This window comes from Littorina saxatilis, linkage group LG4 (assembly GCF_037325665.1).
Source record: "Littorina saxatilis isolate snail1 linkage group LG4, US_GU_Lsax_2.0, whole genome shotgun sequence".
NCBI classification, from domain to species: domain Eukaryota; kingdom Metazoa; phylum Mollusca; class Gastropoda; order Littorinimorpha; family Littorinidae; genus Littorina; species Littorina saxatilis.
In genome coordinates, this window is record NC_090248.1 from 68,776,169 (window position 1) to 68,794,864 (window position 18,696).

Sequence of the window (18,696 nt, forward strand, 5' to 3'; positions counted from 1 at the left end):
AATGCGGTTCTAATTTGTATCATAGCAACCTATAAAATCAGATAATGAGATTTTTGTTTTAGTGTAAAAGAGAGAGAGAGAGAGAGAGAGAGAGAGAGAGAGAGAGAGAGTGAGAGAGGGGGGGAGGGGGAGGTACAGGCACAAGAAAACATTGATATTGTGCGCCCGGCCACAGTTGTACATTCTAGGCTATTCATGTGTACACTCATAGTGCTGAAGCTTTTTTTTCTGTACCTGCAAAGAGGACAGGGGGTGGGGGGCGGGCGAACCATCGCCCCAGGCGCTGAGCATCGTGTGCTGAACACGGGCAACTAAATAAGGACCGTGCTTCACTGAACTGGCCGTGACAGACATGTAGCAAAAACTCGGATGGCACCGACTCACATATACTCGTACGCCTCTTAGTCTTATCCTTGACTGTGTCAGGAGTCCAGACTTCCGTTCCGGTCATCATACTTTATTTAGTTTTCATAGATACGGGCCATTTGTGGTTATCATTTTTACATTTAGTCAAGTTTTAAGTTTTGACTAAATGTTTTAACATAGAGGGGGAATCGAGACGAGGGTCGTGGTGTATGTGTGTGTGTGTGTTCGTGTGTGTGTGTAGAGCGATTCAGACCAAACTACTTGACCGATCTTTATGAAATTTTACATGAGAGTTCCTGGGAATGATATCCCCGGACGTTTTTGTTCTTTTTTTTGGATAAATACCTTTGATGACGTCATATCCGGCTTTTTGTAAAAAAATATCACCGTCTGAAAAGACTACCAAACACAACATTTAGATTTGAAAAATAGACCACTCAAACACTAATTCTAAGACCTTCCTCGTGTGGGACGGTTGTCATCTATTCGAACTCTGTAGCTCTCGGCTCAATTTCAAATCTGTATCTCTAGGAATAGCGCATGAAGTACTCAGGGGAGAAAGGTAGGACGAAATTTATGACTGGCGCAAAAAGGAGTCACAATGAGAATTACAGTCTGGCATGCCCACTCTAACACAGCCGTTTTCAACTTGAGTAACTGAGCGCTCAAACATTTATTTTTAAGGTATACCTGGTGTGTGGTGACATAATAACAAACCCCCAACCTGAACTGTGTAGCTCTTGGGGCGATGATGAGAGACAGTTGTTTTGCCAGACATTATCACTTTAACGCGTCTCCATCGTGAAAACTGTGTCTGTGTTTGTTGATAATAATAATAAATAATAATAAAACATTCTTTTATAGCGCTGTTCACCGCCAAATGGCAGTCTCATTGCGCTTTACATAAGATAACATAAGAAGAGTCTGAGGATATAAGGCGCCAACATACGTGAACCCTTGTGTATTTCACGACTTGTTTTTTCTTGTGCCAGTGCGCACACGCACACAGACACGCAGACACACACAGACACGCAGACACACACAGACACGCAGACACACACAGACACGCAGATACACTGACACACACAGATACGCAGAGCGATTTGAGAAGCCTGTATCACTTTAATGAAGCGCTGGACATAATTGCACGAAACGACACAATCCACAACACAAATGGAGAAAAACACTAGTGTTGTACTTTTCTATTGCTACCCCCCCCCCCCACCCCTCCGATAACACAAACAACCAAACCAAACAACAAACGAACAATAAACCTGCAATCAGTTTGCCAGTTCTCTGGTTACCAGTTCTCTGTTAACATGGTTCTCTTTGGTGAAACCAGTTTTCCATCATTGGTTAACAAGTTAACGCACGCTTGCACACACACACACACACACACACACACACACACACACACACACACACACACACACACACACACACACACGCACGCACACACACACACACAGGCACACACACACACACACAGGCACACACACACACACACACACACACACACACACACGCACACACACACACAAGCACACACACACACAAGCACACACACACACAGGCACACACACACACACACACACGCACACACACACCCACACACACACACACAGCTGGGCGAATGGCTGCAGATGCAATTGCTGGAGGCCGTTGCACAGAACTTGGTGAGCTGCCGACCTCAGGCTCAACACGGCAAAATGAACGATATATAGATCTCAAGGTGACAATTGGTGATCAGAGCTGGGCGAATGGCTGCAGACCCAACAAGCGGAGGCCATTGCAGAGAACCCGGTGAGCTGCTTTCACCAAGCTCAGCCTGGCGTACATCAGGGGCAGAAGGTGGGCTTCACGACCCTGCACAGAAGGAAAACAGCTTCAGCTTTCTCTTTCTTTTCACCAACGTGTCTTCAATTGTGCCTAGACCTAAAGGAATCCAGTTGAAAGGTTTAAAATTACTATGGAAAAACAGCAAAAACAGCATGTAATTTCTCATTTTGAGATAATGAAGTATTACTGTATTGTGTGCAGAGAGAGGGTAAGAGACAAAGACAGAGACATACACACATCAACACACACAAAGATAACCACATGAAAAGTATAATCACCCCAAGAACATGGTAACGACTGTAGTAGGAGCTGAGAATCTTTGCAAAGTTGAGCAAGAAGTGTGCCACCTGTAAGCAAACACACACGCACACACGCACACACACACACACACACGTGCATACACACACTCACACACACACATACATACATACACACACACACATGCACACGCACACGTGCATACACACACTCACACACACACATACATACACAAACACACACACACACAAACACACATGCACACAGTTAAATCCCCATTATTATCAGCATCACTTGAATTATACGAGAGTAACACTGACATAAAAAACACACCACAATTTCATGTAGATCAGGACAAAATAATTCGCTCACTTCACATTCAAGTGTTTTTTGTTTTTTTATTCATTAAGATTAAATTTGATCTCCCTCCCTCTCTTTCTATCTCTCTCTCTTTCACACACACACACACACACACACACACACACACACACACACACACACACACACACACACACACACACACACACACACTACCTATCTCCCTTTAAATTTGTCCTCTCCACTTCCCAAGTGTTTGGGGTCTGAAGACGAAGCCTGTCTGTCTCTCTCTGTTGTTCTTACTTTGTGTGTTTGGACCCCAGCTGTGATGCCTTGGGTCTGCTGCCAGCTGGTCAAGGTGTCCTGCACCAGGCGAGGGAACCCGTGCACGTACAGCAAGGCTAGCGTCCACTCCTCCTGCAACAAATAATCACAACAGGACGAAATTTGTGGGGTTAAAAAATCCTTTAAAAAATTATCCACAGGCATGTTCTATGGTGTTGGAGGATTCCATGAGGTCTGAGTCAAAAATTCCCAATAGTTTTATAGATACAGACACTTTTGTGAGGCTCTGGGTCGTCCACGACCCAGGAAGCATGGTGAAGGGTAAAAATATTTCCTTCCGCAGTGTTTCAACATGAGACTTGTGACAGATTTGTGGCCGCCATTTGAATGACTTTCATCAGTAGATAATCTGATTACTGCAGCTTAGGAGCTATCTTTTGCTTATTTTGTTTATTTTTAATCTTAATTTAAGCTTAGGAGCTTTGTGCTATGTCAGCAAAATGAGACGTGTACTCGCCTCCTCTCTGAGCAGCCCGAAGTCGATCTCACTTGGATCCGGAAGATCCGGATACACTCCTGCAACCCATTACACATTTCATGATACATTTCAGACGTTTTAGATCGGGGTTGATAAAGAAGTTTGGTTTGAATGAATGAACAGGTTTAGTTTACAAGCAATATTTGCACTACAGCACAGTTTACCCCTCTATGGGGCTGGTTGTAACACACTGGCTAAGCCATGTTACAACGCTTTTGACAATGTAAAAATAGTAACAACATGGAAGGTGCCCTCTTGCATCACAGGTACCACTGTAACACTAAGCCCCGATATGACTAAGTTCTTCTGACATCGGCACAATGAGCAGTGACTCCCTTGTACAGACATGTGCGTCTTAGCATACATATAATATGCATTTAAAGTATATGTATGCTTAAACTGCAAAAAACGTTACAATGTGCCATGAAACACACTGTGTGTAAGTCAGAGCTGACGGTAAACGTCCACAGCAAAAACGATCAAAGGTAAAAAAAGTCTAAGAAAAAAAGCCATCTTTACCTTGCTCAACCTGTTGCTCAAAGGACTGAAGCAGCGTGGCCAGGCGAGCACAGTTGTACAGAACAAAAGGTCCGCTACGATTATCCACACCCCCTTCTCCTTCATCCTGTGACAGGTCTAGCTGTACCTACACCACAACATTAAATACATTTGTACACACAGACATCTACAGTATTGGGAACACTTTTCAAAGTCATTGTAGTCATTCATTTACAGAAACCCTGTGAAATAATACTGATGTTCTCCTGTGGTTCTTTTTAATGTGTCTACAATCAAAAGATGTAATCCTCAAATTAAACTCTGTGATTTTTATACTGGAGTAAAACTGATATGTTACCAAACAACCTGAATGTTGGTATCCATGTCACATGGTATGGTACAAGTATTGTGGATGTGGTCACATGGTATGGTACAAGTATTGTGGATGTGGTCACATGGTATGGTACAAGTATTGTGGATGTGGTCACATGGTATGGTACAAGTATTGTGGATGTGGTCACATGGTATGGTACAAGTATTGTGGATGTGCACACATGGTATGGTACAAGTATTGTGGATGTGGTCACATGGTATGGTACAAGTATTGTGGATGTGGTCACATGGTATGGTACAAGTATTGTGGATGTGGTCACATGGTATGGTACAAGTATTGTGGATGTGGTCACATGGTATGGTACAAGTATTGTGGATGTGGTCACATGGTATGGTACAAGTATTGTGGATGTGGTCACATGGTATGGTACACGTATTGTGGATGTGCACACATGGTATGGTACAAGTATTGTGGATGTGGTCACATGGTATGGTACAAGTATTGTGGATGTGGTCACATGGTATGGTACAAGTATTGTGGATGTGGTCACATGGTATGGTACAAGTATTGTGGATTGTGGTCACATGGTATGGTACAAGTATTGTGGATGTGGTCACATGGTATGGTACAAGTATTGTGGATGTGGTCACATGGTATGGTACAAGTATTGTGGATGTGCAAACATGGTATGGTACAAGTATTGTGGATGTGGTCACATGGTATGGTACAAGTATTGTGGATGTGGTCACATGGTATGGTACAAGTATTGTGGATGTGCACACATGGTATGGTACAAGTATTGTGGATGTGGTCACATGGTATGGTACAAGTAATGTGGATGTGGTCACATGGTATGGTACAAGTATTGTGGATGTGGTCACATGGTATGGTACAAGTATTGTGGATGTGGTCACATGGTATGGTACAAGTATTGTGGATGTGCACACATGTATTGATTGCATTGTACATGATGATTGTTCATCCTGTGGCTCAAGGTGAGCACCAAGTCTCAAATGGCCTTTCCCAACCTAGCCTAGGTCCACCCTGTATGCCATATTTTTCACTTTTATGCTTGTGTTTGGTAGTTTTCATGCTTGTGTTTGGGCAAGGTCGATAAATATCTCAGTGCAAAGCTATTCTTTTCTGATACTGTACTGTCCGCGGTTATCAAGTCATGATAAATCAGACATGTGACAAATATCAAAGCTTTCGTCCTTTGACTTTGTCTTTGAATTTAAGCTAATGATTTTTTAGCTCTTCATTGCTACAGAGGTACCTATGATGTGTTGACCCTCCGATGAGAAGACGCCTCCCCTAAAAGGACACCTGTTATCCCTTTTTATATTTAGTCAAGTTTTGACTAAATATTTTAACATCGAGGGGGAATCGAAACGAGGGTCGTGGTGTATGTGTGTGTGTGTGTGTGTGTGTGTGTGTGTGTGTGTGTGTGTGTGTGTGTGTGTGTGTGTGTGTGTGTGTGTGTGTGTGTGTGTGTGTGTGCGCGTGCGTGCGTGCGTGCGTGCGTGTAGAGCGATTCAGACCAAACTACTGGGCCGATCTTTATGAAATTTTACATCAGAGTTCCTGGGATTGATATCCCCGAACGTTTTTCTCCTTTTTTCGATAAATGTCTTTGATGACGTCATATCCGGCTTTTCGTGAAAGTTGAGGCGGCACTGTCACGCTCTCATTTTTCAACCAAATTGGTTGAAATTTTGGTCAAGTAGTCTTCGACGAAGCCCGGACTTCGGTATTGCATTTCAGCGTGATGGCTTAAAAATTAATTAATGACTTTGGTCATTAAAAATCTGAAAATTGTAAAAAAAAAATAAAAAATTATAAAACGATCCAAATTTACGTTTATCTTATTCTCCATTATTGTCTGATTCCAAAAACATATAAATATGTTATATTTGAATTAAAAACAAGCTCTGAAAATTAAAAATATCAAAATTATTATCAAAATTAAATTTTCCAAATCAATTTAAAAACACTTTCATCTTATTCCTTGTCAGTTCCTGATTCCAAAAACATATAGATATGATATGTTTGGATTAAAAACACGCTCAGAAAGTTAAAACGAAGAGAGGTATAGAAAAGCGTGCTATCCTTCTCAGCGCAACTACTAAACCGCTCTTCTTGTCAATTTCACTGCCTGAACGGTGGACTGACGATGCTATGAGAATACGGTCTTGCTGAAAAATTGCATTGCGTTCAGTTTCATTCTGTGAGTTCGACAGCTACTTGACTAAATATTGTATTTTCGCCTTACGCGACTTGTTCATTTATTTCTATCAGACACCTATCATGACTGGCAACGTAGGGACACTTGGTGTCCTTTCATCCCAGGTACCACTGTACCATGCATGCCTTGCTCAAAGCAATGAGATGTGTTGAGACCTGAACCTGTTCTGTTAGAGTTTTCTTACACAACACCATAATTATGTATGTCCCAGACTATTCAAGACGGTACCAGAGTTTTGACAAATCGAAGTACTTCCGTTGGCGGATAGTGAAACTCTTAACACTTGGAAGATGAAAAGGAGTGATTAGACACTGAAACAGAAAGAAGAACTACAAAGAAGAATGTTTAACCCACCTGACTAGAGCTTGCACTGCTGAGCACATCAAAACTAATGCTGGCTGCTGTCAGACCAGCAATCATGTCATCCCATGCAGCACCTGAAAGTGAAATGCATGTTTGTACGATCAGGCCATTGATAAATCAATCAACAAATATCTCAGTCAAGAGAACTCCTACGGTTCATCCCCCCCACACCCAAAGCTTTTAATCACAATAAACTAGAAATCAATCAATTCTCCAGTCCTGTGTGAAATTCACCAGAATGCTGTATTCTGGACTAATCTATTGCTACTTAAAATTCACAAACACGCACGCACACACACACACACTTGCACAAGCATACACACACACACACACAGAAGGTGTAGATATGTGCCTGCGTGTGTGTGGGAGAACAGCAAGGACGTTCCCTGGAACAATGACCAAAGCACAACTTGATCACTTGTTACCATGACTACTGTACATACCTTGATCATGGTCGCCATATTTCATCATGGCTGCTTGCGTCATCTGTGTGTGTCGCACACTGGAAAATAAAACCAGCTAATTGACACAAAGAACTACAAAGAAGGCTGTTGTCCATAATCATAATCGTCTAACCAGGTCACAGTAAAAATGTCTGCTCCAAAAAGAAAAATATCGCTGGTTGGAAGGGCAGTGACATATACAATTCTTGCAAAATAACATCAACAAAATCTGATCTGTTTCTTCACTATGTTCAACACCTGTATCTCAACATCATTAGATTGCATACAATTGCTTTAATTATCAAGAATTACACACACACACACAAACAAGAGCTCAAACACAAACAAGAGCTCAAACACACACACACACACACACACACACACACACCTACACACATGTACGCGCGCAGGCACATTTAGACATGCACATCCACACTTTAACAAACCAGCAAACAAGAAGAAAAAACCCCATACCTAACAACCCCCCCCCCCCCCTTAACATAAAAGGAGGACAATAACGAAGAAGACAGACAAAAACAATAAAACAACTTTTTGTATGCTTTTGTGTGTTTTTGTCACTTACTTGTAAAACTCCTTTGCATCCAAGACAACAGATGTAGAAGATTTTCGGCGACCAACTGAACCAAACACAAGATGACGCTATGGAAAAAATTCAGAAAAAAATCATCACAACATGCGAGGTAACTTGCATTATCAGTACATGTATAATCATTAAAGACAATCTTGATTATTGTAAGAATTTGTAACAATGAATCACAAATCATTTCACAAAGCCACACACACGCACACACACACACACTCACACTCACACATACACACACACACACACACACACACGCAAACAAACATACACCACAACAACGACACTGCAAGGCAGAATACCTGAATGAGAGCATGTGGCACAGGTGAAGGTGAGCAGACTCTCCATATTAAGTCTGCCTGCTGCTGAGTGAATGCTAAACTCTGAGAAACCAGGTGAACACAAACTGCCTTGCTGCCTTCAGCATTCTGAAACAGTTGAATATTTTGAACTACGAAAGACCAAATTTAAAAGAAGGTTATACATGTATTGTAAGCATGAACAAATAAGGGGAAAAAACATATAATAAAGCATGGCACCGCACTTTCTCCAATTGTTCAGTACCTAAGGCAAAAAAAAAAAAAATAGTCTGTTTACGGTATCCCGACCGACCCTATTTTTTCGCGCGACCCTAGACTTTTTTTTGGCATTTGGAAAAAAAAAAGAAAAAAAAAGTCTTTGTTTTTTGACAAAATAACTTAAAAATATGTTTAAAAAAAGAAAGAAAGAAAAGAAAAAAAAAATCCCGACCTACCGACCCTATTTTTTGGGCCTATGTTATCGTAAACAGACTATTTTTTTTGTGCCTAAGTACTCTCTGTGTACCAATACAAACAAGAAATTCCTCCGAGGTAGGAAAAACACCCCCGTCCTTAGCATTCTCACTGCCACCAACTGAGCAGGCACTGCTAACAAGTGTGGTTATTTCCCTTTGACCATTAATATGTCCCGCTATAAGTCCTTGTAGAATCTTAATCCACCAATAACTCCCTAACCGTGTGTTTGACTGGTCCCAATTTTTGTAAGGACCGTCTCAGGAATGTATAGAACCTGTTCACCAAGTTTGGTGACGATCGGTCCGTTCATTCTTGAGATCTATATGCGAACACAAACAAACAAACAAACAAACACATCGAGCGAAACCTATACACACCCCTATACCGGGGGTGTAAAAAACCACCAAGTGTTAATGGGGGCATGAAAGATCATGAATGGGATTAAAGTGAATTTCATACCTCATGAAGATCACACACACACACACACACACACACACACACACACACACAATACAGAGCCTGATGTTCTTTGTAAACACAGTCATACAATGGAACAGCCTCACCGACAACATAGTTGGATAGCCTACTCCCGAGGCCTTTTTGTCAGCAAACGCGAGGCAGTGGTTTGAAACCAAGATCTAAGCAACCAAAATCTTTTCACATCAGGCTGTACATATATATATGCATTTTATGGGACTGTAAAAATATGACGATATATGAAGAGGTCTTTTAAAATGCTGATGCGCACACCACCCCGCACGTATAGCCAAAATGAGCTCCTGTGATGTACACCCTATGACCAACAGCTAGTGGGCATCCAGAAATTCACACACCCACATGCACGAAAGCATGCACACACACATGTAACAAAGCTTACTGTAGGGATGCCGGCTTGTCCAGGTCCTGACATTATCAGTTCTATTACAGCAGCTTCTCTGAGAACATCCGACATTGTGCCATTTTCCAGCTTCACTGAAAAACATCAACACTAGTGAGTCATTGATTGCACCTCATTGCAATGTGAGGTGAACAAACATTGAATAAGTATCCCTAACAGAATGCAAGCCAAGGATGAAATCCTTTTTACCACTGTAGCACCATACATACTCTCCATTTCTCATAGAGTATTTTCTTAAATCAGTAACTGGAATTTCACCAAGATTTCACTGGGAGATTTGTCATTAATAACACAAACTCTGGTAGGATATATCTTTTAAATCCCATTCATTCGCAAAAGTCAGAACCAGGTAAGCTGGGGATCAAAAGATTTTATCCAAGAAATTAAGGGAGGTTATATAGAATTCCACTGCGCGCAGCAAACTTGGCTGCACAAATTATGCTTTGAACACTGATACTGCTGTCCTTATGAAGTATGTGTTCAAAACGATACATCATCTGTTCTAAATCACTACACGCTTTTTTGAACTTTCCCCAAACTGTGCCTTCGTGACAAACAATCGAACAAGAACAATAACATGGCATACCATGCCATTCGACAAACGGTACATATGTTATCGTTGTCCAGTCGCGTTTCTATCTTTCTTTTATTTTTTTTTTATTTTCTCTTTTTGAAAAGGTTGTAAACTGAAAGACTAATAGTAATAAAAAAGATAAACTAACAAAATTAAAATAAACAAGTCGCGTAAGGCAAAATTACTACATTTAGTCAAGCTGTGGAACTCAGAGAATAAAACTGAACGCACTGCATTTTTTCACAATGGTCATAGTCCGCCGCTCCTGCAAAAGGCAGTGAAATTGACGAGCCAGTTTAGCGCGGTAATGGTTGCGCTGTGCTGCATAGCACGCTTTTCTGTACCTCTCTTTGTTTTAACTTTCTGAGCGTGTTTTTAATCCAAACATATCATATCTATATGTTTTTGGAATCAGGAACCGACAAGGAATAAGATGAAATTGTTTTTAAATCGATTTCGGAAATTTAATTTTAATCATAATTTTTATATTTTTAATTTTCAGAGCTTGTTTTTATTCCGAATATAACATATTTATATGTTTTTGGAATCAGAAAATGATGAAGAATAAGATTAATGTAATTTTGGATTGTTTTATAAAAAAACAATTTTAATTACAATTTTCAGATTTTTAATGACCTAAGTCATAAATTAATTTTTAATCCTCCTAGCTGAAATGCAATACCAAAGTCCGGCCTTCGTCGAAGATTGTTTGGCCAAAATTTCAATCAATTTAAAGCCGGATATAACGTCATCAAAGACGTTTATCCAAAAAATGAAAAAAACGTCTGGGGATATCATGCCCAGGATCTCCCATGTAAAATTTCATAAAGATCGGTCCAGTAGTTTACTCAGAATCGCTCTACACACACACACACACAGACACACATACACCACGACCCTCGTCTCGATTCCCCCTCTATGTTAAAACATTTAGTCAAAACTTGACTAAATGTAAAAAAGACTCAAGTAAACCTTGATGTCATTAATACTGTACAGTGAACTGTAGTTTGATGATACAAACCACTTGCGAGGTTTTGTGCTTTGTGTTGCTTTTGGTATATATACAGATATATGTTGGAGTGCACTGTAAATAATGTTATGTTATTGTTTTTTTACCCAATGATTGTACAGATCTTTGAGCAGGGTTAAACGCATTATTATGATTGTTATCATTATTAACTCATTGTCTCCCAGGTAAGGATATATCCGTACCCACTCATATGGCTCTATCTGACCAGGTACGGATATATCCACTCAGATTGTTAGCTTCAGTCGCTTCCTGTAATGTTGATCTGACGCCTGCATTCCAGTGTGTTGATACACAGTTACTACACAGTTACTACAATTCTGAGTGACTTGCTGCAGCACATCTGGCCTCGGCTAAAAAAAAACTTGGTCAACATAGGTGGGGTAGAAAGTGTTAAGCAAAATGTGGGACATCAGCACTGAAAGTATGTTATATCACAAAACAATCAGCCATCTTTTTTGCTGCATGCTGTGCAGCGCTGTATTGAGTTGAGTTGTATACATACTGGCTTCAGACCCGTTTGTTCTCAGCTTAGTGAATACTTACCATTTGCAAGATTCAGGTTCTTATCATAACCATTTTTCCCCACTTGCAAGCCCTTGTCCGCCAGGTATTTCCTCAGGTTTAAAACTACACTGTTTTTCTCTTTCTCTCCATCTCCACATTCTTCTCTTGCTTTCCTTTGGTCTCTCTCAGTGTTAGAGGTTAACTCTTCTCTCCATGACGACACCTGAGCTTTTTCTAGCAACTGTTCACATGTCTTATCTAAGTCTGTTGCGACAGACGAGGAAGTTTCCACATTGAGGGCGTCCAGGAGATCTTGAACATTCTCTGTCGCTGGGAATTGGGCGATTTCAGCATCGTACCTGTGTAACAAAAAATTAATAAATAAAAAAATAAAGACATTTAAGCCTCAATCTTAAATGTTGTTATGTCGGGCGAACGATGTACTCCTGTATTCTGAATTGGTTTATTCCTATTCAGTGTGTTACTGTGCCAGTATTTTGCTGGAATTGGTGCGACCTATTTGGGTTATTCTCATACAGCTTAGTCTGGAAGCAAACATCCCGGATGTTTACACCAGTCACAGAACTTGTTGGCACATTTTTTCAGCTCTAGTTTTCTTCTAATTTGCTAGCTATACCAGTCACTTTGTTTTTGATCGATCTACAGCAGTAGTCCTAGCAGTTTCATTTTGAAAGTGTATATCATGCAACAAAGTCAAGATGCAGAATTGATATCTCTGTGTCTTAGTAGTGTGTATTGTGGCAATGCCAGATGTTAAAATTCTGACAAAAATTCAGCAGTTTCCAAGAAGAAAATAAAGAAACTTATAACCGTAACAAAGAAGAGCCAATATAATCTTCAGGAAGTGGCTGCTGGAAAGAACTTTAAGGCAAATTTTCACTATGCTATCTATGCATGGCTGTACCTTAACACCCGCCCCAGGCTGTAGAATCAAGGCGACCTTAAGTACCGGGTTCACCTGCCCAATGGACATCTCAAAATCTGTCACTCCTCTACTGCCCTGTCAATCCCCCCTCTGCCCCACCTTGAGAGGGCTGCCACTAATACAACCAAGCAGCCCAGATACTTTGTTTAAAAAGCTACCCCCCTCTGCCTCACTTGACCACTAGTGATTGCATCAGCGGTCAGAATAGCTACCCACCCCCCACCTCCCTCCCCCCTCTCAGTGCTGTTGGCTTCACTTCACCCCCTCTCTTCTACCCACCCCCCACCTCCCTCCCCCTGTCAGTGCTGTTGGCTTCACTTCACCCCCTCTCTTCTACCCACCCCCACCTCCCTCCCCCTCTCAGTGCTGTTGGCTTCACTTCACCCCCTCTCTTCTACCCACCCCCCACCTCCCTCCCCCTGTCAGTGCTGTTGGCTTCACTTCACCCCCTCTCTTCTACCCACCCCCCACCTCCCTCCCCCTCTCAGTGCTGTTGGCTTCACTTCACCCCCTCTCTTCTACCCACCCCCCACCTCCCTCCCCCTCTCAGTGCTGTTGGCTTCACTTCACCCCCTCTCTTCTACCCACCCCCCACCTCCCTCCCCCTCTCAGTGCTGTTGGCTTCACTTCACCCCCTCTCTTCTACCCACCCCCCACCTCCCTCCCCCTCTCAGTGCTGTTGGCTTCACTTCACCCCCTCTCTTCTACCCACCCCCCACCTCCCTCCCCCTGTCAGTGCTGTTGGCTTCACTTCACCCCCTCTCTTCTACCCACCCCCCACCTCCCTCCCCCTCTCAGTGCTGTTGGCTTCACTTCACCCCCTCTCTTCTACCCACCCCCCACCTCCCTCCCCCTGTCAGTGCTGTTGGCTTCACTTCACCCCCTCTCTTCTACCCACCCCCCACCTCCCTCCCCCTCTCAGTGCTGTTGGCTTCACTTCACCCCCTCTCTTCTACCCACCCCCCACCTCCCTCCCCCTGTCAGTGCTGTTGGCTTCACTTCACCCCCTCTCTTCTACCCACCCCCCACCTCCCTCCCCCTGTCAGTGCTGTTGGCTTCACTTCACCCCCTCTCTTCTACCCACCCCCCACCTCCCTCCCCCTCTCAGTGCTGTTGGCTTCACTTCACCCCCTCTCTTCTACCCACCCCCCACCTCCCTCCCCCTCTCAGTGCTGTTGGCTTCACTTCACCCCCTCTCTTATTATTCTTCCCTGGTCAGTCCTGGAGAGCCTTTCATATGGTGTAACTAGGTTCGGAGAGCCTTTCATATGGTGTAACTAGGTTCGGAGAGCCTTTCATATGGTGTAACTAGGTTCGGAGAGCCTTTCATATGGTGTAACTAGGTTCGGAGAGCCTTTCATATGGTGTAACTAGGTTCGGAGAGCCTTTCATATGGTGTAACTAGGTTCGGAGAGCCTTTCATATGGTGTAACTAGATTCGGAGAGCCTTTCATATGGTGTAACTAGGTTCGGAGAGCCTTTCATATGGTGTAACTAGGTTCGGAGAGCCTTTCATATGGTGTAACTAGGTTCGGAGAGCCTTTCATATGGTGTAACTAGGTTCGGAGAGCCTTTCATATGGTGTAACTAGGTTCGGAGAGCCTTTCATATGGTGTAACTAGGTTCGGAGAGCCTTTCATATGGTGTAACTAGGTTCGGTCTGGGGTCAAACTGTGAAGCATCTGAGCAATGTACCACTGACCCAGTTTCTGTGCAATGTACACTACTGGTCACTGACCTAAGCATACTCACTGAGAGCCTTTTCTAAACTTTGTTTACACCAACATTGCTAACCAATCTAGTGATGACAATTATATTATTGTAACTATTTCCCATTAACTAGGGAAATAAAAAGCCAATCCAATATTCCAATAATGTATACATGATTGAGAAGAAAAGTCTGAGTTTAACAACATGACAAGGGATGCAACTCTCTTCTGAATAAAAAGCATAAAGATCACTTATAAACAATTCTAGGATTAGGACATCTGAAAACCTGCTCCCCCCCCCCTCCCCCCCCCCCACACACACACACTAAACAGTATGTCTGCTTATACGTACCTAGTGATATTGTAAAGCGCATAGTGCTTTTAGTTATGCACTATAGAAATCTCCTTAATTAATTAATTAATTAAAAACAACCAAAGACAGAGCAAACAAGAAAGAAATAACAAAATAACACTAAATTAATTTAATAAGAAAAAGATAATATCAAACTGAGTATGTAAATTATGTGGTAGGGGGGTACATCATTATTATATATGGGGTATTTTTCAGTGAGGTTTAGTGTCTGATTGTGTGACAGGGTGTGAATGTTGTTTTGATTTCTCGTTTTTTTGTGGCGGCTTTAATTTTATAAAACCAAAGTTAATTATCATTATATATTGAAACATATAATTTTGTCAGTAAGTCTTGTGTGTGTTTGTGGTAGTTATTAGAAGTGAAAATGCACATGTGATGTATGCATTATTAGTGTACATGTACCTAAAGTGTATGTGTTTAGCACGCGACATATGTTGATACTAGTCGTTGAGGGTGTTGTAGGAAATCTTGGCTGGTTGGGGGCCGGTTGGGATTTTTGGGGACCGGTTCAAATTTAAGGTATACACTACCCCTGTCTATGTGTCCATAATCACAACAAAAGAGACTATGATCTATTTGTATGAGAGAGAGAGAGAGAGAGAGAGAGAGAGAGAGAGAGAGAGAGAGAGAGAGAGTGTGTGTGTGTGTATGTGTGTGTGTGTGTGTGTAAGTGTGTGTGTGCATGCTTCATTGCTTGTGTGTGTTTGTCAAACAATTACAAGTAAAGAAGCTTAACCTTACCCATTAAAAATGAACAACTGGAGTACATGTTTCAGCAGAATGACAGCCCTGAGCTGGATCAAAGAGGTTGGTGCTTGTGACTGATCCTGGGTGGAACATACATGCAAATCTACAGGGTTCACAATCACTCTTTCACGTGTACCAACTGGCTGCAATCCATAGTTTTCCCCAGCCGTTAACACCTGCTGGATGATGTTGCCAAACGCTTTTTTCCTGTCGATGAAGAAGATGACAGAGTTGTACTTGTCGTGGGAGAGTCTTGACATAGGCAACACATCAGAGGCTGTTTTGCGTACTATGGTATCCTCAAGGTGGACTGCCTTCACAGTCTGAAACAGATAATTTAAAAATAAATTTTGTTACAAAAGATGTATAGTTGAACCCCTTTTGAAGACTTTCCCCTTGTTAAGACCTTGATTTTTCACATTTTCTGTTCAGAACCTCTTTTAATTTACATCAAAGTTAAAAGACTCCCTCGTCTTTACGACCTGACTATCTTCCTTCTTCTCTTCTTCCGTTGTGCAACTACAGTCATGAAATGACCATTATTGTTGCATGGTGGGGCGAAGAGAGGTCAGTTAGAAATAATAAAATAAAAAGATAGAAAATAATAAAATAAGAATAAAGTAAAAATAAGAATAAGAGGGAAGGGAAGGGAAGGGAAGGGAAGGGAAGGGAAGGGAAGGGAAGGGATGCTACTGTAGGCATACTGGGCCAGGTTTTCCCAAAGCGATACACTTATTTGAGGGAGAAAAGCATGTCAGTTTCTAGATACACTTATTTGAGGGAGAAAAGCATGTCAGTTTCTAGATACACTTATTTGAGGGAGAAAAGCATGTCAGTTTCTAGCAAGTGAAAGAAATTCGTTGTGAAATTAGAGAACTTTACCCCAAAATACGACTACTTTGTCAAATGCACCGACTGCGGAATCAACAAGGCCGGTAAGAACACTGATTGCCTCCAGACAAATTCCTGACCCCTCAACGTGCTGGCCGCATGATCCGACCCAGAAGACAAACAGCAGACTACGTTGGTAGCAACCCCATAGACAATTACATAAAAAATAACAACAGGTGTTTCGCTGTACCACGCTGCAACACTGAACAATACAAGCAGTCGTTCTTCCCACGATCCACAATAGAGTGGAATCACCTGGACAACACAGTTGTCCACTCAGCCTCTACTGAGGCATTCAAGGCGGCGCTGACTACCAGCCGCCGATAAACGACGTCACTGCGCACACCCACCCGTCGCGCCAAAGCCAGCAATCTGGATGCTAGCGACGTAACCCACAGATACAGATACAGAGAGTAATCCGAGATCGCTACACCCGCACACAGTACTCGACATATGACTTGGACGATAAATTCCACCTCACCTCTGAGTCCAGATCAATGTCTAGTACACCTCTTGGGATCACAAAGTCTCCCTGTGTCAAGTCCTTGCTTTTACGGCATACTTTGATGTTAGCGGAGTCCACACAAGTCTCTTTTAGTGCGTTTTTCACCAGCTGACAGTACCTATCTTCGATCTCGGAAGCCATGCTTGTTTACACCGGAAGTTGACGTTGAAGCGTCTTTAGGCAGAAATGCACTCTAAAAACATCCTTTCTTACGTCTATGCTTATAACCTCAGCGCTAACGTCAACATAAATAACAACAACGACGACGACGACGACGACATCAACGACGATTATGAAAATATTTATTGAGGAAAAAAGTTCAAGGGTTTCATGAAGTGGTTGTTGTCATACCGTATATACTGAGATGATTTCACAACCAACTTCTGAACATGGCAGACACAACTGTGTATGAGGGGTGGGAGGGGGCGGGCGTATAATTAATGAAATAATTGTGTCAGGCACTGACAGAGTTGTTTGCCGGCTTGAGCGTAGGCTATATTTATATAGCTTGACGTTTCACGTGTGTCACCCAGCCCTCTATCAATGGGTACTTCGGATTACCGACAGTGACCATGACTGACTTCCAGTGCCCCCACTGACTGTTGCAGGCTCTCTGCCTCCAGACTAGGGTTGCAGAGCCACCTCCTAGTGCACAGATAATCTGCAGAACGCAAAAGTCTTCTGCGGACCCATAGGACAACCACAAAAACACACATGTGAAAATAATGACAAGATGTGTTGTGTCTCTTCCCGCTCTATCCGTGTTTACCGACACAGTTATCCTACTCTGTTGTCTGTGGTAGCATGAGTAGACCAAGAACATACCCAACCAAGCGTGCCTGTGGTTCATCACTGCATCACTGAGTCCCCATGGCCTGTTTCCGACATGAGACCAACAAATGTTCCAAAAGTAGGAAACTAAGCCGGGGTCCAGGGGCAACGCCCCGGTAGGGGGTTCAGGGGGAAACAACAGTGTAATTTATAACAATCACACACACACACAAAACTTACTTGAAAACTTTCAGAAAAACACTCTTCATAGCCAACAGCACAACAAGGATCCACTCAAGTCTTACACGCATTGTGAAGCAGGAGTATACAAGTTCTCAGAAGCATGAAGAGTGTCACCGTCAGGGCAAGTGTCAGCAATTCTGTTTACGTCATCACTTGCCATTGTCTTCGTTCATCTTTTGTTTTCCTTGAGAAAGTATTTTTTAATACGCAAATTTGGACTTTCATTTTGCTGTCTTGGAGTTGTGTTTTGTTCCTTCATATTCAGTTATGGCAATGCAAACAATACAATCGCTAGGCATCCACATAGATTACTGACACTGTGCTTTATCATCAAAACATTTATTATTTGGGCTGTTGAAATATGGTATAGGCGTTTGGAGATCGGCAGCCAATCAAAACAACCCGCAAACCGCCATCGGTGAATAATTAAGCCTAGGCGATAATCGTCGGAGATCGACATCCAATCAAACGCAATCCATGATACTGCTATGGGTTCACGTGAGTGCTGGGGTGCTGGGGTGCGAACGCACTGACTTCAGACGCAGACAGCTTCAGCTGAACGGTTCATACCACCACCCCCCCCCTTTTTTTCTCAACAAATTTGCCTCGATCTCAAGAATGGTCTGTGAGCTAAGGAAAAC

General features: G+C 42.4%; 1 protein-coding gene across 1 annotated transcript; it reads right to left on the bottom strand.

Annotated features, from left to right (window-relative positions):
* Positions 1 to 1,466: 1,466 nt before the first annotated feature.
* Positions 1,467 to 17,192, bottom strand: LOC138965485 (DALR anticodon-binding domain-containing protein 3-like). Its single transcript, XM_070337655.1, has 13 exons — positions 17,018 to 17,192; positions 15,640 to 15,968; positions 11,910 to 12,229; positions 9,742 to 9,836; positions 8,391 to 8,516; positions 8,071 to 8,147; positions 7,488 to 7,546; positions 7,036 to 7,118; positions 4,124 to 4,250; positions 3,584 to 3,642; positions 3,085 to 3,198; positions 2,484 to 2,552; positions 1,467 to 2,232 (listed from the first exon to the last, which is right to left on the bottom strand). The coding sequence occupies exons 1-13, from the start codon at positions 17,180 to 17,182 to the stop codon at positions 2,113 to 2,115; spliced, it is 1,743 nt and encodes a 580-aa protein (XP_070193756.1). The 5' UTR covers positions 17,183 to 17,192; the 3' UTR covers positions 1,467 to 2,112.
* Between the last annotated feature and the right edge of the window lie 1,504 nt (positions 17,193 to 18,696).

Bases quoted from the DNA above. Each gene is read 5' to 3' on its own strand.
- LOC138965485 (XM_070337655.1), bottom strand. From the start codon at position 17,182: ATGGCTTCCGAGATCGAAGATAGGTACTGTCAGCTGGTGAAAAACGCA. The intron at 4,251-7,035 runs GTGGGTTAAACA...GTTGTGGTGTAG, and splicing joins GCAGTGCAAGCTCTAGTCAG to GTACAGCTAGACCTGTCACA. The intron at 3,199-3,583 runs GCGAGTACACGT...TATTTGTTGCAG, and splicing joins TCGGGCTGCTCAGAGAGGAG to GAGGAGTGGACGCTAGCCTT.